Here is a 25,815-nt window from a genome sequence, read left to right on the forward strand (position 1 = left end):
TTTTTGAATTCTGATAAAATGTTTTGCAAAACATAAATGTAACTTTTTGAGCTTTAGGACTTACAAGACCCAGTTTAAAATCTCCACTCTGCCACTGAAGATCACTGGGTGATAGGGTTGCAAGGTCCCCCCTGGCCACTGGTGAGGAATGGAGGGGGTAGGATTGCCAGATCTAGCTTGGGAAACTCCTGGAGACTTGGGGGTGGAGCCTGGGGAGGACAGGGAGCACAGTGGGGTATAATGCCATAGAGTCCACCCTCCAAAGCAGCCATTTTCTCCAGGGGAACTGATCTCTGTAGTCAGGAGATGATGGACAATGTTGTACACCACTCTGCATCTCCATTGGGGAGAAAAGCAAGGGTATATGTGTGTGTGTGTGTGTGTAGTGCAGTGTATAAATAAGTAGTGCAGTGTAGTGGTTAGAGTGTCAAACGAGGATCTGGGAAATCCAGGTTCGAATCCTTACTCTGTCATGGAAGTTTGGTGAGTGACCTTGGGCCAGTCACACAATCTCAGCCTAACCAACCTTACAGGGTTGTTATGAGGATAAAATGGAGAAAGGGAGGTGTAAGCTACTCTGGGTTCCCATTTTGGGGGGGGGGGAATTGGGTATTAATTAAGTAAATAACTAAATGTATAACAAAGTTATAATATTGCATTATTCACTTAATCAGTGAATTTGGTGATCAGTTAAAACCTACATTTTCCTATTCTCTTCCTGCACGGCATAACTGATTTCAGAAACGGATGTTTTATTTAATTTTAAATTTTGTTCGGCTTACTTAGTACAAATCTGACCACAAGAGAGAGCTTTCTTGTGCAATCTGATCCTAACCAGATGTGGATTCAGTGAGAGGACATTAATTCATAGGGGACTTTTTACAACCCACCCAGCCAATTAAACACAGCATGGTATCATAACCTCCCCCTCTCCATCAGTATTCACCCACATAGAGGAAATACCATATGCACATGGCATGATGCTTTATGGGTATTCAGAGAAATGTAATGCAAGTGTGGGACAAATGCAGTTACACGTATGCATGCCATACAAATCCCTCTACATGCACATGGGCTCCATATCTGTGTTCTCCATAGGGACAATTTATTACCTCCTCTATATATCTTGCCTTTCTCCCCAGTGGGGACACAAAGCAGTTTACATGGTTCTCCTCCTCTTCCATTTTATCCTCACAACAACCCTGTGAGGTTGGTTAGGCTGAGAGTGTGTGACTGGCTGAAGGTCACCCAGCAACTTTTGAACCTGGGTCTCCCAGTCTGACATCTAACCACTACACCCCACTGCCCCTCTAAACCTAACCCTGTTACATTTTTTATTGAATGCCCTACCCTGTCGATCACATTGACTCACTCTGTAATTCACCTTGAGTCTGCGTGAAAAAGGAGAACTATAAATAATGTAAATAAATGGAATAAAGAGTGAATAAGCAGCAGCAGCACTGTCCATTTGCAGCGGCATCCTCAATCTAGATATCCAGCACTGTAGCTCCTTGGTTTGTCTGCCTTTCTCTACATCAGTGGTTCCCAAAGTGGGAAGTACCACCCCCTGGGGGGCAGTGGGATTACCTAGGGGGTCTCTTCCTCCCAGCTCCAGCACTTGGATGGGAAAAATGTGCACCTAAAGAGTGGCAAATCCAAGGCAAAACCTCCCAGGCATAAATGGCCTTCCTCTCCCCACAACAGACACCCTGTGAGGTAGGTAGGGCTGAGAGAACTGTGACTAGTCCAAGGTCACCCAGCTGGCTTCATGTGCAGGAGCCAGGAAACTAATCCAGTTCACCAGATTAGCCTCCGCCACTCTTGCGGAGGAGTCGGGAATCAAACCCGGTTCTCCAGATTAGAGTCCACCGCACCAAACCACCGCTCTTAAAGGGACTAGGCAAGTAGGTGATGTGAAAGACACCTGCCTGGAGAGCTGCTGCCGGTCTGAGTAGACCATACTGACTTTGATGGACCAAGGGTCTGATTCAGTATAAGGGCAGCTATAAGGGGAGGGGGTAGAGCCTCTGCTTGGCATGCAGAAGGTCCCAGGTTCAATCCCTGGCATCTCCAGTTAAAGGGACCAGGCAAGTAGGTGATGGGAAAGACCTTTCTCTGCCTGAGGCCCTGGAGAGCCGCTGCCGGCCTGAGTAGACGATAGTGACTTTGATGGAGCGAGGCTCTGCTTCTGGCTGAGGCAGCTTCATGCGTTCCCGCGCGCAGAGAGCAAAGTAAGGGCAAAGCGGCTCCGGCGCGGCTTCAGTGCGCAAGGGCCATGCGCTGCAGACATGCGCGCGGCGCGCCCCAGCCCCCTCGCACATGCACCCTCGCCAAGGGAGGAGCCGCCGGGCAGCTGGGGCGCCTTCTCGCTCTCCCGGGCTGCCTCTGGCTTGAAAGGGACCCGGCTGAGGAGCGCCCCAAACTCTGCCGGCGCCTTGGAGGAGGGCGGGCGGGCGAGCGAGCGAGCGTCGCCTGCTTGCTTGCCTGCGTTGCCCCCGGGCATCCAGCGGTCGGGGCGGCTGCCGCTGCTCGGTGCCAGCGCGACCCCTCCTGCTCCGAGCCGTCCGCTTCTCCATCCGCCGGGAGCTGCGCGCTTGGCGGGCGCAGGGGGGAGGGAGACCATGCCCAAAAAGAAGCCCATGCCCATCCAGCTCAACCCCACGCCGGACGGCTCCGCCATCAACGGGACCAGCAGCTCCGCCGAGTGAGTGGGGCGCCGAAACCAGCCGGGCGGGAGGAGCGGAGGGGCAGCCCAGCCTCGCGCGCCCGGCTTCTGGGGCTCTTGCTGGCGTGCGTGCGGTGCTGGGGGGGGGAGTTGGGGGGCATCGTTGCAATCTACTGGACTTCAGGGGATGCGGGAGGTTTTCCAGGGAGTTCACAGCCCTTCCTTCTTCTCCCAATATTGGAGATTGCAGAGAGTCTATCATATTATGTAGGTAACTAGGCTTCCAAAACTCTTGGCTTAAATATTCAGACAGCATTTGTGTTGAATTTGTATTAGATATCTTTCCAGCAAGGCAGGAACTCAGACAACCGACCAGTGGGTCAAGATAGGAGGGGGTGCAAAAGCCAAGGAAAAAGAATATTGAGGGCCGGCCTTTTAAAACTGTGATGGATATCTTGTGTCAAAATAAGGTGGGACATAATGTAGCAGCGCTCTTCTTTGTGTACAAAATATCATCAAGGTGTCTAGGTCACTGTAGGGTTAGTGAAAGCACATTTTGCTTGGCCCGTGAGTGGGTAGAATTTATTCCCTCCAGTGCTTTGTTTTATTGCTGTTTGCACTGTTTCACAACGGCCAAAATTGTTACGAGAAAAGCCATTAAAAGCCGTGGTGAACCTGAGAAGCATGCATGGTGAGGAGTTAGGAACCGTGGGGGGGGGGGCACTTGGCAACAGGTCCCTCTTGGTTGTCAAGCTGAGATCTAAGCAGGATTTTGAACTGGTTTGCCTTGAGAAGTCAGCCGCGGTTTTGGCCAAGGTACCTGTCCTGTCTGAGACAGTGTGGAGTTGCAGTTAGGCGGGGGGTGGGGGGGGTGGAGAGCTGCAGCCTGTTGGCTCCAAAGCCAAATAGGGCTCTTTTAAAAAGAAAAAAAAGTATATTTAAAAAGGTATATTGGAGGGGTAGGCGGGAGGCTAGAATCACCAGTCTGTGAGAGGAGTGGCAGGCAAAGATTTTTATGAGGCTAAAAGATGCTTTACAGAAAAGGAAATGATAGAAGGGAACAGTTGCCAGTAATCTAAGCACTAATCTTGTGCAGATTTATGCCAGGATGCTAAAACAGTCATGCACTCCTTGCAGCAAGCAGGTTTGGGCTGCAGAAATGATGGTTTATTAATCAGCATGTGAGTTATTTAGTTTCAGTTATGCAAAAGGCTTTCTTATACTGGTTCTTTTTCGATCTCTTGCTCTGAATGATGATGGTGTTTGTCTCTTTAATTATGAAAGGTTGCTGGCCCCTAAGTTAGACTTTTGGACTAATACTGAGCCCTGGGTCCAGATCAGTGCCCTGACATCAAGTCTGATAAGTGAGAACCTGTCACTCTCTTAGACTAACCTACATTGCGGGGTTGTTGTGAGAAGAACTCTGTATGCCCCCTTGTGCTCTTTGAAAGAAGGGATGGGATACAAATTTAACTTTCTGCTTAATGGTTCACTTTTATAGAAATTATCTTTGTAAACAATTCCTGTGCAGACATAGATGTAGATAAATGTGTCCTCTTGGCTTTTGAGGAAGGAAACTAGCTTTCCTTAACAATCCACATAGATGGGTTCAGGTGTACCCTTTCCCCTTCCTTGGGAATAATTTCAGTAGCAGTCAACCACAATGGCAGATTTTGTGAGATGGGTGTTAGGAACAAGAAACCGTCTTCTGGGCGTGGTCAAATATGGGAAATTCTCCTAGCGCAAGTGAGTAGATGGGCTCTGATGCACAGGTAAATAAATAGTTTCCACAACAGAAAGACGTGGGGACCACCACTATTTAATTTATTAATAATCGATCAGGACATAAGGGTGACCAGTGAGGTTGCCAAATTCGTTAGAATGTCAGCAAATTATTCAGGACTATGAGAACTCAAGCAGCCTGCTAAGCTCCAAAAGGATTTCTCCAAGCTGCATGAATGGACAGCGGTATGGCAAATGAGAGCTTTTTTTGTAAGTAAGTGTAAGCTGATGTCTGTCAGCACAAGAAAAGGCAGGCTAGAAATGCCTTACATACATCCCAGGCACATATACTGAATTGCCTGTGACTAGCCAGAAAGGGATTTGGGGATTGTGCAGGCAAGTGCAATGAGAAAAGCTACTCTGTGTGCCGTGGCAGTAAGAGGCAGATTTCACATTGGGGATTATTAGGAAAGGAAATGGCTGATATCCTAATACCTTTCTACAGTTGCTGGATATGTTTAATATCAGTCACCAATCTTTAAAAGAAAATGACAGAGCTGGAAAAGACATTGGGAATGATGAAGGGGTTAGAACACCTTCCCTATAACTTTAAGAAAAAAAAGCAACATGAAAGAAGTTTATAAAATTATCCATTTTGGGGAGAGAGTGGATGGAGAGAATTTTTTTTCTCCCATTCTTGTGACTCAGGGTCAGCTAGAAATGTTGATTGGCACTCACAGGTTGTGAACAGACAAAAGCGATACTGTTTCACACAACGGGTAATTAACCAACAGAGTTTGCTGCCACGAGGTACAACTTAGATGCCTTTAAAAAGCAATTACAGATTGGGTCTATTAATTACTTTTAGCCAAGAGAGCTAAACAGAACCTCTTTGTTCAGAGGCAGTATACCCTCTGAATACCAGATTCTGCTGGGGGCAAACAGGAAGTGGAAGGTTGTGGGCCTTCATGCCCTGCAGGTGGGCTTCCACAGAGGCTGAACACTGTTGGAAACAAAATATAGGGTTAGATGGATCCTTTCAGTCTGATCCAGCAGAGCTTTCCTATGCTCTTTTCATGCTTGTTTAGTAGCTAACCATGTGTTGCTCGAGAGGCATCCCCCCAAAAATGCTTGATGTGTTGTTCTATTATCTCAGTTACTCTATTTGCATCCTATGGTTATGGTTCGAGGTAGGTCTTGACATGAAACCACGTTGAAGCTTCAAGCTGTAGATTTCACAGGGGGGCACCAATCAGTCCCTGCAATCTTTTTAAAATGTTGCATTTTAAAGTTACAATATTAGTCTCAATCCCTAACTCTCAGATTTTTCAAGAGAGCCAGCATGGTGTAGTAGTTAAGAGCAATAGTTTGGAGCGGTGGATTCTGATCTGGAGAACCGGGTTTGATTCCCCACTCCTCCACATGAGTGGCGGAGGCTAGCCTGGTGAACTGGATTTGTTTCCCTACTCCTACACATGAAGCCAGCTGGGTGACTTTGGGCTCTCCGAACTTGGTTTGGAGCCCCTGCTCTTGCACCCGCTCGCGTCGGCACGCCTGAGAGAGAGAGAGAGCGGGTGAGCGGGCGCGCTGTCTCCCCCCCCCTGCCGTGGAGACTGGCCGGGTCCCCCTTTCCCTTGCCCTCAATGGTTGGGAGGCTAAAGCCTCCCCTCCCCTCTAGTCGTGCGATTGCTGGGCGGGCGGCTCGGCGGTTCCTGGCCCCCCGCCTATCAGCTGTTGGACGGGGCGGGCTTCCTTTGGTAGACCTGGCCTTCGGCTGAGTCCCATTGGGAGGCCATGTCTACCCACTGGCTTTCTTGGCAGTAGACCTGGACTCCGAGGAGGGGAAAGTCCCCCTTCAGAGGCCAGATCTACCAATTGGCTTCTATGGGCCTCCGGAGGCCAGGTCTACTGCCAAGAAAGCCAGTGGGTAGACCTGGCCTCCCAATGGGACTCAGCTGGAGGCCAGGTCCACCAATAGGCTTTTATGGCGGTAGACCAGGCCTCCAGACAAGGACTCTGGACGGGGAGGGGGAAATGTCAGGGACTTAGAATTTAATTTTTATCAATAAATAAGATCACTATTAAATATGATATCAAGTTTTATTCAGTGTACCTATAGTTTAATTAAGACTTAAAACTTTAATTAAAGTTTATTAAGTAAATAAACAGTGTACCTACCTATATAGTTTAAGTTTAAGAAATTTGGCTCTCAAAAGAAATCTCAATCGTTGTACTGTTGATATTTGGCTCTTTTGACTAATGAGTTTGCCGACCCCTGACCTAGTGCCAAAAGACTGGTGCAGTGTGTGTCAGGAGAGGATGACCTGCAACCAGGAAATAGTTTTGTACATCTTGTGTATGTACAAAAATGTTCCAATCTAGAACAGAACAGCAACATTTCGACTTTTTATTTTCAGCAGAAATATTGGTGGAATAGGCATGGTCCTCTTCCTTTCTGGTCTTGGAAAGTGCTGTCAAATCACAGCTGAGTAATGGTGACCCCTTAGGGTTTTCAAGGCAAGAGACAGTTCAGAGGTGGTTTGCCATTGCCTGCCTCTATGTAGCGACCCTGGACTTCTTTGGTGCTCTGCCATCCATGTACCAACCAGGGCCTCACCCTGTTTAACTACCGAGATCTGATGAGATCGGGCCATCTTGGTCAGGACCTTTATTTACCTTTTGCAAAAACAGCTAGGTAGTTGGCTTCATAGTAAGATCACAAGAGATGTTTATCTTTGGCTCTTTGGACATGGGGTTGTCATCTGCTAATCGGATTTTGGAGAATTATAATTAGGGAGGGTCAGAACTAGAGATAAAGGCAGGGCTGGCTGCCAACTTTGCTTCAGTCCAAAATTGTTTTGGTCCTTTAATATTATTTAGTTCCTGTGTGCTTTGCTGTTTCCATATGTCGTAGCCATGAACACATGGAGCTGCCTTATACTGAGTCGGACCTTCTGTCTATCAAGGTCAGTCTTTTTTGCTCTCCGGGGTCTCAGTTCTTTCTCATCCCTACTACCTGATCCTTTTTAAACTGGAGATGCCGGGGATGAAACCTGGGACCATCTGCATGCACAGCAGATGCCCTACCACTGAGCCACAGCCTCTCCCCTAAGTTGTTTTGTTCTGCTCATGGATAATTATCCCATTGTTGCAAAATATGGCCTAGGTGCCATAAAATCCATGCCTACCAAGAGACTTCTGGAGAGGAAAGCGTTGTTTTGTAAACAGAGGTCACAGATTCCATCACAACCACTCAGAAGCCTTGCTGGGCAAAAGTCCTACCTGGCCCCACCCACTTCCTCAAAACGCTTGGTGGGCTCCAGAAAAGGTGACCATGAGCACAATGGCGCCCACGGGCAACATATTGGGGACTCCTGTCATAAAGCATGCTAGTATGTATGTTAATCAAATTTGGGGATCTTGAACACATGAAGCTGCCTTATACTGAATCAGACCCTTGGTCCATCAAAGTCCGTATTGTCTAGTCAGACCGGCAGCTGCTCCCCAGGGTCTCAGGCAGAGATCTTTCCCATCACCTACTTGCCTGGTCCCTTTAACTGGAGATGCCAGGGATTGAACCTGGGACCTTCTGCATGCCAAGCAGAGGCTCTACCACTGAGCCACGACCCCTCCCCAATCTTGAGATTGTTACTGAATGCAATCACCCTTCATCCCTTGCGCAAGAGTTGCAAGGTGTTTAGCTGAACTGGTAGAAAAGTAAGGAGAGCATTCACGCACACAGGGGCACTTCTGGGCATAGGTCTTTTGCTGTGGAACATCCCACCCATGTAGCTGCCTTAGGACTGCAGGGAAAGCGAGACAAGAGCACCGCTTCAACACCAGAACGATGCAGCTGCTGCAAATTGTGTTGGTGTGTCCGTATTCTCCTTTGCTTGCACTTTCCTGAGACAGGGCAAATGGGAGTCCTGGAGAATCCTTGATGAAGTCGTGGCTTGGCTTGGAATTCCTTCTCGAAAGCCCTTTGGAAATGAAGAGTGATTCATTCAGGCTGCAGCTTGCAGATTTTCCAGTTGCAGGTCCTGGGGATGAAACTGGCAGTAGGTAGTGAATTAAAAATGTTTTTTGAAAGGATTGATCAATTATTGCTCAAATTTTTTTTCTCTTTCCATTATTTCCACAATCTGCTCAACCAGGAAGCTACAAACGCGCTCCTGTCAATTTTCTCTTTCTTTCTTTTTTGCTCCAAGAAACCGGATGCGGTAAAGCGGCTCCAAGCCCTCTATATATAAACTGGCCATTATGTCCCTTTGCATTATCTAGAAGTGAGACCCAATATATTTTCATTTGGGTAATGTAGTCATGGGTGTGGAGGGAACTGAGTATTTGACTAAGCTGTAGCTTCAGGTATTAGGGTGGGTCTTATTTATTTAGAATTCAAATCTAGCCTGCCTTCCATATTTGGGGTATATGCAAATAAAGCTCTTATGAAGAAACATGCCTATTCACTCCTGACCATTGATAAGGATAAAATGGAGGAGAGGAGAATGACGTAAGCCTCCATTTGAGAGAGAAAGGCAGGGGGCAAATGAGGTAAATTAATAAATTGGTGAACTCGCAATGTGTTTGTTCTACACAATTTGTCAGTATTCTTCCTTCGGCCAGCTTCCTGACTACATTCAATATTTGACTGTTCCTTAGTATAAAAGGTAAAGCCCCCCCATGCAAGCACCGGGTCATTCCTGACCCATGGGGTGACGTCACATCCCGACGTTTACTAGGCAGACTTTGTTTATGGAGTGGTTTGCCAGTGCCTTCCTCAGTTCCTCGGTATAGGCGTGCCTTTATGTTGGCGCGCCTAAATGCCTTACCATCTAGAGTTTTACAAGGGAGGTATCTTAAAATACTGTACTCTGATAGAGTATGTGACTGCGGTGTGGGTAGTGGAGATACTCTGTATCATGTGACTTTCGAATGCAACTATTTTACTGAGGCTAGAAATCTCTTAATTTTTCCTTTGCTTCAAAAGATAGATAATGCAGAGACATTGCCTCTTTTGTTAGAAGATAATAGTAGAAGTGTCACTCCTTTCAGCTGCGAAATTTTATTCTCTTGTGATCGCTTTTCGCAACCATTCAAATGTGGTCTAGTTATTTAAAAAAAATTTAGGCATCTGCTTAAAATGAATAAGTTAAGAAGCAGTATGAGGTCGAGAGAGAGAGATTGGTGATCTCTACTTCAATGGAAAGTGACATCAAATCTCAGCCGATTTATGGTGAACCAGTAGGGTTTTCAAGGCAAGATACACATTGAGAGGTGGCTTGCCATTGCCTGCCTCTGCGTAACAACCCTGGACTTCCTTGGTGGTCTCCCATCCAAATATTAACCAGAGCTGACCCTTCTTAGCTTCTGAGAGCTGCGAGATCGGGCTAGCCTGGGCCTATCCTGTTTGAGCGCTTTCAGTGTTTGGCAACTATTGGAGACATTGCCAGCTCTTGTCTGATCCAGCAAAGCCATGCTTATGTTCTTAAGGGCTAGAAACTTAATTTAAAAAAAAAAAAAAGTTATGTTCTTAGGATGCTCAGTTCTGCACCAGATACCAGGCAGCAGATGTGTAAAACCTGTTGCTCTGCCTCTCTGTTGCTTACCATATTCTAGTGATGACACTCAATATTTGAGAAGGACCATCTGTTGATAGGATAATTCTGCTTGCTTCCTCTTGCTAGACATGTGTCCTTCTTCCCTTTTAATTCTTTTTCCTCTTGGCAGTGGTGGAAACAAAATCCTGCCTGAAAAACTAGGTTTCTGCCTGTTTTTCAGTGTTTTCAGACCCGAGCCAGTGTGGTGTAGTGGTTAAGAGCAGTGGAGCGGTGGATTCTGATCTGGTGAACCGGTTTGATTCCCCACTCCACATGAGCAGTGGAGGCTAATCTGGTGAACCGGATTTGTTTCCCCACTCCTACACACGAAGCCAGCTGGGTGACCTTGGGCTAGTCACAGCTCTCTTAGAGCTCTCTCAGCCCCACCTACCTCACAGGGTGTCTGTTGTTGGGGGGGGGGAGGGAAGGTGATTGTAAGGTGGGGCTGAGGGAGCTTGAAGAGAGCTTTAACTTGCCCAAGGTTACCAAGCTGGCTTTGTGTGTAGGAGAGGGGAAACAAATCCAATTCACCAGATTAGCCTCCGCCGCTCTTGTGGAGGAGTGGGGAATCAAACCTGGTTCTCCAGATCAGATTCCACCGCTCTTAACCACTACACCACACTGGCTCTCAAGGGTTCAGACAGGGTCAGGAGTACTGGAGAAGCACTTCTGGGCAGTTGGGAGACTTGTTCTCCCTACTGCCCAGTGTTGTATACCCGACACGGCTTCCAAATTCAGTGGAAACAAGCAAGAGTCTTGTGGCATCTTAGGGACAAACTCATTTGTTTTATAGCGTAAGCCTTTTTAGACTAGAGTACTTGAGCGACCCCCTCTTCCGGGCTGTCCAGCTTACCATTTAAGATCCTCTGCCCAATTTTAGATTCTCTATGTGCCCTTGTGAGAGCGAGCATGGTGTAGTGGTTAAGGGTGGTGGCCTCTCATCTAGAGAACTGGGTTCGATTCCCCACTTCTCATGAAGCCCTGTTGGGTGACCTTGGGCCATTCACAGTTCTCTCAGAACTCTCTCAGCCAACACAGCTGTGACTTGACAGCACTTTCCACCATCATGTGCCCTTGCCTTGTGGTGTAGTGGTTAAGAGCGGTGGTTTGGAGCAGTGGACCCTGATCTGGTGAACTGGATTTGTTTCCCCACTCCTACACAGGAAGCCAGCGGGGTGACCTTGGGCTAGTCACAGCTCTTAGAGCTCTCTAAGCCCCACCTACCTCACAGGGTGCCTGTTGTGGGGAGGGGAAGGGAAGGTGATTGTAAGCCTGTTTGAGACTCCCTTAAGTGGTAGAGAAAGTTGGCATATAAAAAAACAACTCTTCTTCATGCCTGCACAGGTGAGGCAGGTGGTGACTGGAGACAGACCTTTTTCAGTGGTGGCTCCTTTTGGAATGCCTTCCCTATTGAGGGTCACCTGCTGTACTCTCCTTTAGACACCAGGCTAAAGTATTTATTTTTTTTACCTCAACTTTCAGCTAAGGGTTTTGATCTTTTAAAACTGTCCTTATTCCAGCTTGAATGCCAGTCTATAGATATAACTTTATTTATTTTATTTACTTCATTTATACCTGCCTTTCTCCCCAGTGGGGACCCAAAGCAGCTTACATGGTTTTCCTCTGCTCCATTTTATCCTTACAACAACCCTGTGAGGTAGGCTAGGCTGGGAGTGTGTGATTTACTCAAGGTCACCCAGTGAGCTTCCATGGCGCAAGTGGGGATTCGCTCCTGGGTTTCCCATGTACTAGTCTGACATTCTAACCACTACACCACACTGACTCTCCCCTTTAAACTGTGGAATGTTGTGTTTTGCTTATTTTAATATTGAAGAGTTTTACATTTTCATGATTTTATTATGTTGTTTTTACTGTGTGAGCTGCTTCCGGCAGGCTCAGGAGAGGGGCCGTATAATTTTGCAAAATAAACAACTTCATTACATTCATGAAATTGAGGAAGCGAGTACGAGACGGCAGAATACCGCAGGCAGCTTCTTTGGGGATCCAGCTCTTCTTGTGTTCCTGTGTGTCAGTAGTCCTGCCTTGGCTTTGTGGTGGCAAAGGGAAGCGCTTTCTCTTCACCCACACTGGAAGCACTCAGGACAGTTGCCACCGAAGCTTCCTCTTTCCCTTTGCTGATATTATGTAAGTGACAAGAATCTGCAGGTGAGGCCTCCTCTTTCCACCCACAGAGATGATAAGGAGAGCAAGCAGCTGCGGCAGTATCTGGCCAGTGGTCCATCGAGGCCAGCTTTCCATTTGGTTTCCCATGGGGACTTCTGGGAGCTCACCCACAGTCCAGGAAAGCATCGGCCCTCCCCTGGGTGTCATCCCCTATGGTGGTACTCGGGCCAAATTTGTACACAAGGATTACAGACAGAACTTCCCTGTGCACCTTTGGAAGGGCTCAGGGTCTCACGTGAACACACACGTGCCTACCTTATTTGGAATCAAATAATTGGTCCATCATTATTAGTACTGCCTACTCTGACTAACAGCAGCTCTCCAGGGTCTCGGATAGAAGCCTTTCTAATCACTTACTACCTGATCTTTTTGGATGGAGAGGCTGGGGATTGAACTTGGGACCTTCTGCATGCTAAGCAGATGGTCTGCCACTGATTCACAGCACCTCCTCATTTAAATTCTGCCGCAACTGGAGCAGAGCAGCTATGCATGGTGTAGGTACTGCCGCAGTGTGCAAACGAAGCATATTTCAGCTATTTTCAACAGGTAGTTGTGTGGTTTAAACACGATGCCCGCATGAGTGCAAAATCCGATGGGGAAAACGCTTTTGCCTTGTTGCATTGATTCATGTTTAAATTGGGCCACATTAGTTTGTTATTAGGGCAAATAGCCATGCTTACTTCCTCTGGCAATGGTCACTTTTCTTTTGGGGACCCTCTTCAATAAACATGTGATCCATCTCAGCAGAGGAACAATCAGGTGTGGGTTTACATTTGGCTTGAACAGTTTCCAAGCAGTGTTCTGATTTTTAGGCTCAAAATATTTTTTCCTCTCCAACTTGGTAAATGTTCCTTAGCGCTGAATTGAGCCCCGTCTGAGGACACCCTGCAGTGGAAAAACACATTGCCAGCTGGACCCTGTAAGAAGCCAACAGCTGTTTGGGGAGGACAGATCCGTTTGCTGTACAGAAATTCCTAGCAAACATCTGCTTGCTTCTGCCCACAGTCCTGTCTGAACAGGAAAAGAGCAAATTCCATTGGAACGTGGCTGGCTGGCATTCCTCCGTGGCTGTGACACTCACTTTATGACCTCTGAGAGATTTCATCACTTTATAGACATTCCAGCGCTCTTGGCTGATGGCCAGAAATGCTTGGGAGAGTGGATTCCTTTAATCTGCAGTCCCTTGTAGGAGGCTTTCTTTTAAGCAGATCTAGAAAAATGTTAGGGTCGCCATGAGTCGGAAGCGACTTGACGGCACTTCACTCACACACACACACACACACACACACTCACACTGAATGCTAACTGTTCTGGGTTATGCAAGTTAGAAGAAGAAGAATTAGTTTTTATATGCCGACTATCTCTACCACTTAAGGAAGAATCAAACTGGCTTACAATCACCTTCCCCTCCCCCCCTCCCCACAACAGACACCCTGAGAGAGCTCAAAGAGAACTGTGACTAGTCCAAGGTCACCCAGCTGGCTTCATGTGCAGAAGTGGGGAAACAAATCTAGTTCAGCAGATTAGCCTCCGCCGCTCAGGTGGAGGAGTGGGGGAATCAAACCTGGTTCTCCAGATAAGACTCCACCGCTCTTAACCACTACACCACGCTGGTTAAATACATGAACCTACCATATCCGGAAATGACCTTCCCGTGTTCTTCTGGTTCTATGGATTCTCTAGCACCCATGCTCTGGGAATTTCATTTTTATTAGAATCTAAGATCAAGATATATTATTCCTCTTCTAACAGATCGGACTAATAACTCTGTGTCTGAGCAAATACCCTATTTATTAAGTTATGGCGATCCTAAGGTTACATTGGCAGTGGCAAATTTTATCACAGCCCTTATATCCCTTAAACAACAGATTTAGAATTATGCTGCTCAAGATTTATGAATCAAGGATCTTCTAAAGTAGAAAGAAAAATGTTTCTAAATTCCTAACGAACAAAAATTAAAATTTTAAGAGACAGCCAGTATCATTTGAGAATATGTTCACACTCCTGTTGTCCAGAACAAAATCCCTCAGAGCCCAAGTCACTAAAGGCTCCTGGGATTGTTCCAGCCCTGCCCATAAATTCCTATAAATCAGTATACATTTGAGTTGTTATTAATGTTGTTGGTCTTTATTAAAGAACTCTGTAATTCTTTAGCCAGGGATAATGACTCAGTTGTTTTGTTTACCACTGAAGGGTATTCTGGGGTAACCACATTATATAATGTTGCAGCATGACATAATTTTGCTGTAACAGCTTGGAGATTATAAAAAAATCTGTTAGATCTCCAAATCCAGGCAAAATTAACTTTATTAATTGGATTTTGGTTGTGCCCTGGATTAATACGGCCCAATTAAAACACTTGATTGTGTTCCAAATAATTTCCCTCCCTACAGCAAAACTTGTAGTGTCCCACAAATAAGGATGCTGTCTTTCGGTTTAGCAACAGCTAGACTGCTGAATGCTGGTGAAACTTGATCCAGCAGCAGAAAATGATTCGTGCTTGGCACTGTTACATCTGTGGATTGTGCCGGAAGCAAATACTTGAGTTCCTGAGAGAGAGAAACAAATGTCTACGGACTGGGTAGCCTCAGTCTGGGTTTAATTTGTCAAAGGACTTCCTGAGACTCAGCCCCAGTCTATGGGAAAGGAACACAGGGGGGTGCCTGTTGGGGTTGAGGAAAGGGCTGCCCTACGAGGTAAATGGTCAGGCTTGGGCTTCTCTTATTTGAAACTTATCCGAAATGCTCAGGCACCAGAATATGTCATAATTTCCCATTATTGGAGAGGGCAAAGGACATAAGAACATAAGAAAGGCCCTGCTGGATCAGACCAAGGCCCATCAAGTCCAGCAGTCTGTTCACACAGTGGCCAACCAGGTGCCTCTCGGAAGCCCACAAACAAGACAACTGCAGCAGCACCATCCTGCCTGTGCTCCAAAGCACCTAATATAATAGGCATGCTCCTCAGATACTGGAGACAATAGGTATGCATCATGAATAAGAACATGAGAAAAGCCCTGCTGGATCAGACCAAGGCCCATCAAGTCCAGCAGTCAGTTTACACAGTGGCCAACCAGATGCCTCTAGGAAGCCCACAAACAAGATGACTGCAGCAGCATTATCCTGCCTGTGTTTCACAGCACCTGATATAATAGTTATACAAGAGGTATGCCTGGGTTGGCAGAGTGGTTGGTGATGCTCTGAAATAAACATTTGCTGCCATCAGTGATTTGGCAGCTTGGTTTCTTCTTAAGCGTCTTTGTTTTTATTGGGAGCTACCTGCGCAAATTCCATTCTGTTTTTGATTTTTTTAAAATTGAAGATGCTATAAGAGATTCCCGTGTGCAGAAGCACGAAACTTGCACAGGGTGTTCCAAATGTGTTTTCAGTTAAAGTAAAAATCTAAGAGTTTAGAAGCCACAATGCAGAAGTGCCCATTTTTGCACCTACACCCACACCTGTCACCTTTAGGAGGCTGTTTGGGGTATGATTTGCATGAAGAACTGCAATTAGAAAGACTTGGGTTTAACTTCAGATCGTATACTCCCCCCCCCCAAAAAGTAATATTTTATTGGGACCAGCTATAGTGACACAATGAGAGCCAGCGTGGTATAGTGGTTAAGAGCAGCGGACTCTAATCTGGAGAACCGGGTTCGATTCCCCACTCTTCCACCTGAAACCTGCTGGGTGACCCTGGGCCAGTTGCAGTTCTCTCGGAACTCTCTCAGCCCACTAGGTGCCCTTGGGGTCAGGTTGCAGCATAGTTCCTCTGACAAAAGAAAGAAATGAACAAAACGTGTCTTTCCACTGAAACTGCAAAGGCTGGATGTTCCTTATATCTCTCTGACACCAACCATGATTCACAGATCCCTGCAGCCCTTCATGATAACCACAAACAGAACAAAAAGCTGTGTGGGACATTTTTTAATCCTAGCGACAAGGGGAGACCTCCAAGGAAATCCAGGGTCGTGACACAGAGGCAGGCAATGGCAAACAATCTCTTGCCTTGAAAACCACATGGGGTCGCCATAAGTCAGCTGTGACTTGATGGCAAAAAAAGGGGGGATTTGGTTTTGGGTGGAAAGATGAGATTTTTTCAGAGGAAAAGCTGAAGATCAATCTTTGTGGACTTGTCCCATTAATTGGTGTATTATGTTCTACTTGGCAGCTGTTGGGTTGTCAGTTCTGGGTGGGGAAATACCTGGATATTTGGGGGTGGAGCCTGGGCAGGGCAGAGCTTGGGGAGGGGAGGCACCTTAGCAGAGTACAATGCCACAGAGTCCACTCTCCAAAGCAGCCATTTGGTCCAGGGGGACTGTCGCCTGGAGATCAGTTGTAACAGCAGGAGACAACAGCTAACCCTAGACAGTTAGCAACCCTAGACAGTCGCCTCACACTGTGCATGGTGAGGCACATCAGTTGCACGGTGCGCTCCCTCTTAGAACATGTGGAGTGTGGGAAATGGTTCGTTTCCTGCAGCAGGGTTGAGCAGAGAGCCCTGTGATGGGCAGGGGCCATCTGGTCTTTTGCCGGGGAAGCTCCTGGGTCCCTTGGCTTGGCGGTCTCTTAGCTCAAAGCATTCAGCTGGCAGCGGGGGTGGGGGGTGGGGGTGGGTTGGCCAATGTACATCCCTTGGGGGAGTTCTGTGCTGCCGATGCTCCTCTCTCATCTGTAAGCTTCCAGGGCAGGAAGTACATAATCAGGTTACATTGACACTTGGCTATTTACTGCGGTGCGATAATGCAGGCTCTCTGCTGGCTTAATGATAGCCTGTTCTGATTTTTGTCTTCTGGTTGTCTGGATAAAGACAGGAGGCAGAAGGCAGCTGTTTCTTCGCTTGTGTCTCCTTCTTTTAACCAGTGCTTCAGTTGTTTTTGCAGCAGGCATGTGAGGGATGGCAGGGGCTGCTGGGTTTTTATTTGTTTGTTTTTGTTGCAGAATTCTGATGGGGGGAGGCTGGCGAGGAAACAATAACCCTCCTGGCCTCCATGGCATAGCTCCATCACACGAGCTTTGTTGGTGCCGGTGGAAAGTGCTGTCGAGTTGCAGCTGACTTAGAGCAAGCCATAGAGCATTTAATGCAAGAGACTAATAGAAGTGGTTTGCCATTGCCTACCTCTGCTTAGAAACCCTGTGTCTAGGCTTTCCAGGCCCCGCAGCTCCCCCAGCGGGAGTTTTGCAGGGATGTGGCAGATGTGCGCGGTGCACAAAATGCACATGCACCCTGCGCGACGCGCCTATGTCACTTGCGGGTCTACCCAGAAGCGATGTGGACGCTCTAGCGATTCCGGCCGAAACTCTATGGTTTCCATAGAGTTTCAGCCGAGGTTGCCATAGCGTCCGCGTCGCTTCCAGGTAAACCCGGAAGTGATGCGAGTGGAGCGGGCGTGCACCCACTGTGCCCGCCAGCCCTCAGCTGGCTGGCGGGCAACCTGGTGGATAGGCGGGATTTTACCCACCATCACTGGGCACCTGGCAACCCTATGGCGCAGAGTGGTAAACTACAGTAATGTAGTCAGAAGCTCTGCTCACGACTTGAGTTCGATCCCGACAGAAGTTGGTTTCAGGTAGCTGGCTCAAGGTTGACTCAGCCTTCCGTCCTTCCGAGGTCGGTAAAATGAGTACCCAGCTTGCTGGTGGTAAAGTGTAGACGACTGAGAAGAGAATACTGAGAGGTGATATGATAACCATCTTCAAGTACTTGAGGGGCTGTCATATAGAGGATGATGCCGAGTTGTTTTCTGTTGCTGTGAGCACTTGTCCCGTGATAATCCCATAAACAAACATCCATTGACGAGTAGTCCAAAAGAGAGTTGATTTATTGGAAGATCTACAGGTGTACAGCAGCTAAGAGTCAAGTTGGCACTAATGAAAACTACAACCCTGGTGCAGGGTATCTAGGGATAGAAAGTCCTGGGCGTACTCACTTACTGAGCGGGCCCCCTGTTTCAAACGGCGCATCGCAATCTTTGCCTTCTCCCCATTGTGGGGGTCCTCAAAACAGCGTCGCAGTGCAGACATAAATTCCGTCAGGGATTTCAAGACCCTGGGCATGGTTTCAGACGCCGTTACTGCCCATTCGACCGCCTCCCTCTCCAGTAGGCTGATCACGTATCTGACCCGGGCTTCCTCCGAAGGAAAGGTTTCCCCTTCATCCTTCATGAACCCGGACACTTGGAGCAGAAAGTGGGGTAGCAGAGTGCTGGATCCGTCGAAGGACACCTTCAGATCCCTAGCGGTAGGGCGCCTGGGTGAGGGTGCCTCTCTGCAGACGGGTGGTTCCGCGGTAGACAACGAGCCCACGGGGTTGTTGCGAGGGCTGTCTAAGCTCGCTCACTGTCCCCAAAACTGCAGCCAAGTCCCTCTGCAGAGCATCCAGCTGTGCCTGGATGTCCTGGTTCTGTAGAGCCAACGCCTGGTTCTGTCTGCGTAGCAGGGCAACTTCCTCCGAGGCGATGACGGCTGGGGTAACCGGAATGCGGGTGAGCGAGGGTTCCTCCAACCTTTCCCTAGGGACGACCTCCCGGCTTTGCTCTTCCCCTTCTCCGTACCAAGCGGCTAGCTGTCCCCAGTAGAATCCACCACATGGTTCTGAAGCCGCCCGTTCGCTGGTCCCGATTTTCCGACGCTGCTCGAGTTGCGTGGGCAAGGAGGTCCATGTCGGCATCTCGGGAGAGTCGGTAAAACCAAGTGGGCGCTGCTCCGGGGTCGCTGCTTCTAAGTCAAAATCCATAAGGGAGGTTGCCCCCTGTTCTTCGCTCTGGTGGAGGACTTCTCCCGTCAGGAGCGAGCGTTCAGTTTGCGCAGTCATACTAATACTACTTATTACTAAAAATAAAAATAAAAAGGAAGGCTAGTGATTCCAGCCTACTGTCAGACTTCAGTACCTTGTTGCATTTCAGCAATAGTAAACTTTACTCCAGACGTTGCAGAGAGTTTAAAATTTGTATTAAGAAAGTAAAGGGGTTCAGGATATCTAACAAACTTAAGGTTGGAATACGGATTGGGGAAACAGTGGTCATCTTTATAGGGAACATACCATACAATTGATTACATCAGCGGTAGGACATGAAAGGGTGCAGCAGATTGTTTTGAATATAAAAGGATACAAGGTGACAGTAAGGAAATGTTCGCCGGTGATTGCCCTCTACTAAACCTCCTAGTGAGATTGACTAGCAAGCGGCCGGGCGATCACTGGGCTCCCAGGCATTTGTTCCGCGGCGCCAGAGATCTCACCTTGATCTCTATTGAAACGGTAATGCCAGGCGATCAAAGGAAAGAGAACGGGGTGGGTGGGAAGGAGACACAGAGTCTGCTTATCTGGGGCTCGACTGGACGCCCTTGCTGACATAGGGCCTATATCAGAGAGCATAGAACATTTCAGGATGCCATGGCAACCCCCCTCGCATCGAGGTAAGATTCCCACAGAGTCCAGAGTCAAAACAAATAGTTGGCAGTAGAGCTGACCTTGGCCAGCACCTGGAGAAAGCACAACATCCTCTGTCAGACCATGCCTGGCATTTTCTGTACACTGCCCAGGCTAGGCCTGACAGTTGCTCCAGAAGGTCGGACCAGAACCAACGGGTTAAAATTAAATCAGAAGAGTGTCCATCTAGACATTTGGAAAATTTTTCTAACAGAGCAGTTCCTCAGTGGAACAGGCTTCCTCGGGAGGTGGTGAGTTCTCCTTCCCTGGAGGTTTTTAAGCAGAGGCTAGAAGGCCATCTGTCAGCAATGCTGATTCTATGACTTTAGGCAGATGATGAGAGGGAGGGCGCCTTGGCCATCTTCTGGGCATGGAGTAGGGGTCACTGGGGGTGTGGGGGGGAGGTAGTTGTGAATTTCCTGCATTGTGCAGGAAATGTCCCTGGTGGTACCTTCCAACTCTATGATTCTGTGATTGGGGAAGGCAATGGCAAACCACCCTGTAAACATAGTCTCCCTAGTAAACGTCAGGATGTGACGTCACCCCATGGGTCAGGAATGATCCGGTTCTTGCACAGGGGACTACCTTTTCCTTTACCTTTGTGTAGCAACCCTGGACTCCCTTGGCAGTCTACCGTCCCAGTCCTAACCCAGGCTGACCCTGCTGGGGAAGGGCTGTGTGGCTCAGTGGTAGAGCATCTGCTTGGCATGCAGAAGGTCCCAGGTTCAACCCCCAGCATCTCCAGCTAAAGGGATTAGGCGAGTAGGTGACGGGAAAGACCTCTGCCGGAGACCCTGGAGAGCCGCTGCTGGTCTGAGTAGACAATACTGACTTTGATGGACCAAGAGTCTGATTCAGTATAAAGCGGCTTCATGTGTTCATGTGCTGAGCTTTTGAGAGCTGATGAGATCGGCCTGGCCTGGGCCATCCTGGTCAGGGTGTGCGTTGTTAAGAGTTACGCAGTGAGCAGTACCCAGTGTAGCATCAATAGCATCTTGGAAAGCTAGAGCATAACAGTGGAGTCCCCAAGCTTATGAAAGGCATTTGCAGCTCCGGTGTTCAGCCAAAAGGTCTCTTGATCAGTGATGGTTTGGGGAACTCTGAGTTAATGCAGAGAATGACTCCTAGACCAAAGGGAATACCTCACACTGAGATCTGAAAAATAAAAATGTCTTGGTATTCCTGGGGGACATGGGTTTATTTTCCTTTATGCTCCAGTTGGTTAGCAAGGCTCATATGTGGTGGTTCACCTTCGGATCACATTCAAGCTTTCTCTTCTCTCTTTCTCGGGTTATGAAGGTCTAGAACAGGGGTGTCAAACATAAGGCCTGAGAGCCGGATCCGGCCCCTTGAGAGCTCTTATCCGGCCTGCAAGCCAGCCAAGGCAGCCACCACCACCCCACTCTCGATCTGTGCTGGCGAGGCATGGCCCGGCCCGACCAAGTGACATTTATGTCATATCCGGCCCTCGTAACAATTGAGTTTGAAACTCCTGGTCTAGAAAATGCAAACCAGCAGCAGTTTTCTTGCTGGCGGAAGATGCCATTTGGCCCACCCAGTGATTCCTGGGCTGTTAGCGCAGGAAGAGGGAATTGTCTCAAATTCAGCAAAATTAAACATTTTAAAAACCACCACCTTTGCTATTTTAATAAAAGGGTTTATGTGAAATATGACTAGTCAGTATTCAGAGCTGTTCTCTCTCCTGTCCCCTTGGTTCAACTTCTTACTGATTTCCCCCTCCCTCCTCCTTTGCATAAATAAAACATGAGCAAAAAGCAGAAGCTTTTGTGAAGCGTTACATAACGGCCTGTGAATCGGCAGTGATGAGCACCTGAGGTATATACACCCGTTCTCCAGGCTATGGGGTGCCGTCTCTGCCTGTGTCCTCCTGGCTGAATCTAAAAATGCTTTCTGCAGGGGTGGCTGGGTGACTCATAGGCCACGGTGAGTCAAAGAGGCCACTTGGTGGAGGATGGCACTGAAATCCACCCTGATGTGGTCCAGCATCTCCAAGGAGCCAGACAGATGCTTTTTGGTGCTGCGCTTTCTTGTCAGTGCCCATGTTGTGTCTGCCCTGAAGCTGACTAGGTATTGGTTTTCACCAAGCTGCATCTCTGTAGGAGGTTTCAGGCACAGGTTTCAGTTCTTGCTCGTAGGGCTGCAAAGACGTGCTTGAGAAGGCGTGACTGGTGCCTGCTGAGACCCCAGGAGTCCAGAAGCGTGGCTGAATAAGATTTCCTAGGGTTTTTGGAACATCCTATGAATTCCTCGAGTAGCTGTTTGCTCTTCCACATGAGTAACAAAGCCAGAATGCATTCTGCAAAAGAGTAAAAACTGCAGAGTTAGTTATTTAAGGTCATCTTGCATGGTTCTACTTTTCTTCAAAATTTAAAATTTTGGGTTATTTCAGTGCTGGGAACACTCAGCCATTGATTGGGCTTATAAAATTCCAAAAGTGCATAGAACATCATCTCTATGCAACACCCTTCCTCTGGTGTGGGGATTCATCAGAGTCTTGGCCTAAGCCCTCTTTTCAAAAGGCTGTGTGTTTATTGCATATTTTATTATTCGTATAAACAGAAAAAAGCAGGCTGTCCCATGAGAACAGTAACACCAAACATGAAAATAATAGAATCATAGGACAGAATCTTAGAGTTGGAAGGGACCACCAGGGTCATCTAGTCCAACCCCCTGCACAATGCAGGAAATCATAATGCAATTGTGGAAGGGAGACAAAAAACTAGAACAGTCAGGTTTTTAACACATGGGATTGTTGAGAGTAACTGAGGCAACACGCCACAATTCCTCTTTTGCATGACAGCCTAGATGGGAACGGGAAAACTCCAGCAAGTAAATGTCTGCTTCTCTGCTTTCTCTTTCCTTGCGGTGTAGGACAAATTTAGAAGCCCTGCAGAAGAAGTTGGAAGAGTTAGAGTTGGACGAACAGCAACGGAAACGTCTTGAGGCCTTCCTCACACAGAAGCAAAAAGTTGGGGAGCTGAAAGATGACGACTTCGAGAAGATCAGCGAACTGGGCGCAGGGAACGGCGGGGTGGTCTTCAAAGTGTCTCACAAGCCTTCCGGTCTCATCATGGCAAGGAAGGTGAGCATCGTGACCGGCCTTACCTTTGGGTCACACTGAGCTGCCCATGTACAAATCTGAAACCATCTTGTCGAAGGCTTTCACGGTCAGCGTTCATTGGCTCTTGTGGGTTATCCGGGCTGTGTAACCGTGGTCTTGGTATTTTCTTTCCTGACGTTTCGCCAGCAGCTGTGGCAGGCATCTTCAGAGGAGTAACACTGAAGGACAGTGTCTCTCAGTGTCAAGTGTGTAGGAAGAGTAATATATAGTCAGAAAGGGGTTGGGTTGAGCTGAATCATTGTCCTGCAAAAAGTATCAAAGGTAATGTGCTAATCATTGTCCTGTAAGTATCAAGATAATGTGCTAATGAGGGTGTGGTATGTTAATATGGAACCAGTGTATCCTGAAGTGATCTGTTAATGTGTGAAATCCAAAGCTAATCTGCATGGCTATTGTTGACTGTAGTCTTTGTTAGTCTGGAGGTTTTCAGGACAGGAAGCCAAGCAGATTAACTATGTGTTTTGTGAAGAAATACTTCCTTTTGTCTGTTTTGAATCTCTCACCCTCCAGCTTCAGCAGATGACCCCACATTCTGGTATTATGAGAGAGGAATAATAGCTTATCCCTATCCACTCTCTCCATACCATGCATAATGTTTTAACCTCTATCATGTCTCCCCTTAACCGCTTTCTTTCCAAGCTAAACAGCCCTTAGCGTTTTAACCGCTCCTCATAGGGCAGTTGCTCCAGTCCCCTGATCATTTTGGTTGCTCTTTTCTGTACCTGCTCTTTTCTGCACCTTTTCAAGCTCTGCAATATCCCTTTTTTAGGTGTGTTGAACTGTGCACAGTATTCCAAGTATGGTCTCACCATAGGTTTGTACAAGGGCAGTATGACAGCAGCAGTTTTATTTTCTATTCCTTGCCTAATTATGGCCAGCATGAAATCTGCCTTTTTCACAGCACACTGGGTTGACATCTTCATGTGCTATCTTGTTCTGTACCAGTACAGCATGCCCCTTCATCCAGAGTAAGATTTATTTTTAAATTCCATAAGCCTGTGAAGGACATGATGTCAATTTTATTGTTTTATAGTTAATTCACCTAGAGATCAAGCCAGCGATTCGAAACCAGATCATCCGTGAACTGCAGGTCTTGCATGAATGCAATTCTCCCTATATAGTGGGCTTCTATGGAGCATTCTACAGTGATGGCGAGATCAGCATTTGCATGGAGCACATGGTAAGCCGCTTTGTTACCGGATGGGTCTTTTGGGTCTTGAAAACCTTCCCCGTTGAGTGTATTGCATTTTGTTGGAGGGATGTGCTAAGATCATGAGCAGGGAGACTGAGTAGTGATAATTTTGTGCCGTCAAGTTGCAGCCAACTCATGGCTACCCCGTGACCACTAGGTTTTCAAAGCAAGAGATGAGGTAGTTTGCCATTGCCTACCTCTGCACAGTGACCCTGGACTTCCTTGGTAGTCTCCCTGCTTAGCTTCCAAGCTCTGATGAGATCAGGCTATCCTGGCTTGAATATATATTCACTGTCCCTCAAAAAATATATTCACTGTCCCTCAAAATATCAACCTTCATTGGCTCTGTATGAGCATAGAGAAGGAAGATCCTCCTCCATGTCAGACGTAATTGCCTCAGAAGGTCAGACCAGAACCAACTGGTTGAAATTAAATCAAAGGAGTTTCCGTCCAGACATTAGGAAAAAATTGTAACAGAGCAGTTCCTTGGTGGAACAGGCTTCCTCATGAGGAGGTAAGCTCTCCATCCCTGGAGGTTTTTCAGCAGAGGCTAGATGGCCATCTGTCAGCAATGCTGATTCTATGACCTTAGGCAGATGATGAGAGGGAGGGCACCTTGGCCATCTTCTGGGCATGATGGGTCACTGGGTGTGTGTGGGGGAGGTAGTTGTGAATTTCCTGCATTGCGCAGGGGTTGGCCTAGATGACCCTGGTGGTCCCTTCCAACTCTATGATTCTATGATAATGAATGTAGAACTCACTGATAACAGAAGATTGTGGTGCTCTGTGGCAAAGTAGGCTGGGATGCACTGAATACTTAGCCAGAAGTCCAGCTTCTGTGTACAGAGGAATGTCTGCCACTGCCAGAGGGTGGGTTTAACAGGAGGGGTAACACCACTGTGATCTGCCTGTGAATGTTGGTCATCGCCTGTAGGCAGAATGTTAAGGAGACTGTGGCTGCCGAACTAGCTGGACAACTTCAGTGTAGATTCCAATGGCTGGGAACCACAGGTCAGTCTGTAGAACAATTTCTTTAGCGCCATGAGTATCTGCTTCACCCTGTGGTGAGATGCCAGCTGGCCAAGTGTCCACCAGGTGGTTCCGAGTTGTCCAAATTTGCCTTTCTGTGCAATGGAGAAACCGTTTCTGGATTGACCCTCACACAACTGTGACCCTGTCTGGTAACTTCCCCAAGCCTGATCCAGAGAATTGCGCCACCAAAGGGAACTCGGAGTCGCTGGGCTAGCCACATCCCAGCTGCAGGTCCCCAGTACTGAGGAGGGGGCCACAGGACCCTCCTTCCCTAAAGAGGAGCCACCAGGACACAACACAAATGGACCCAGCTGAAACCTCATTGTCAGAACTGTGCCTATTGCTGTGTGTCCTTCCTATAGTCCTACTCATGAGGAGGAATCCCTGAGTTCAGTATGACTAGGATGTTCCAGGAAGGGGTGTTGTTGCGGGGCTAGCTAGGAAACCTGGCCTGCTGTTGCTGCTGTAAGGGGAGGAGCCGTGGCAGAGCATCTGCTTGGCATGCAGAAGGTCTCAGGTTCAATCCCCGGCATCTCCTTTTAAAAGGACCAGGTGACAGGTGATGGGAAAGATCTTTGCCTGGGACCTGGGAGAGCTGCTGCCAGTCTGAATAGAGAACACTGACCTCAATGGGTCTGATTCAGTGTAAGGCAGCTCCATGAGTCCCTGTGTCCAAGATCTCTCCTTACTATGCCACTCAGTCCCAGTTATTTGGCTGGGCATTCCCCCATTTCCGGAGCCCTCTCTTGAAGACTGCTCCCTACCCCACTGGTAAGACAAAGTATCCAAGTCATCTGTCTCTGTGGATGGGGGGAATGGGGCACCCACACATACTGAGAGAGAGAAAGTATTCATC

The 25,815-nt window shown here is 47.7% G+C and overlaps 1 protein-coding gene across 1 annotated transcript in view; it reads left to right on the plus strand.

Moving 5' to 3' along the window:
* The first annotated feature begins 2,621 nt into the window (after window positions 1-2,621).
* MAP2K1 (mitogen-activated protein kinase kinase 1) overlaps window positions 2,622-25,815 on the plus strand; it is a 46,972-nt gene continuing 23,778 nt past the window's right edge. Inside the window, exons 1-3 of the mRNA XM_056865786.1 lie at window positions 2,622-2,704; window positions 22,486-22,696; window positions 23,769-23,915. Coding sequence (XP_056721764.1) covers window positions 2,622-2,704; window positions 22,486-22,696; window positions 23,769-23,915 — 441 coding nt within the window. The remainder of the gene's footprint in view (window positions 2,705-22,485; window positions 22,697-23,768; window positions 23,916-25,815) is intronic.

This window comes from Euleptes europaea, chromosome 20 (assembly GCF_029931775.1).
Source record: "Euleptes europaea isolate rEulEur1 chromosome 20, rEulEur1.hap1, whole genome shotgun sequence".
Classification (NCBI taxonomy): domain Eukaryota; kingdom Metazoa; phylum Chordata; class Lepidosauria; order Squamata; family Sphaerodactylidae; genus Euleptes; species Euleptes europaea.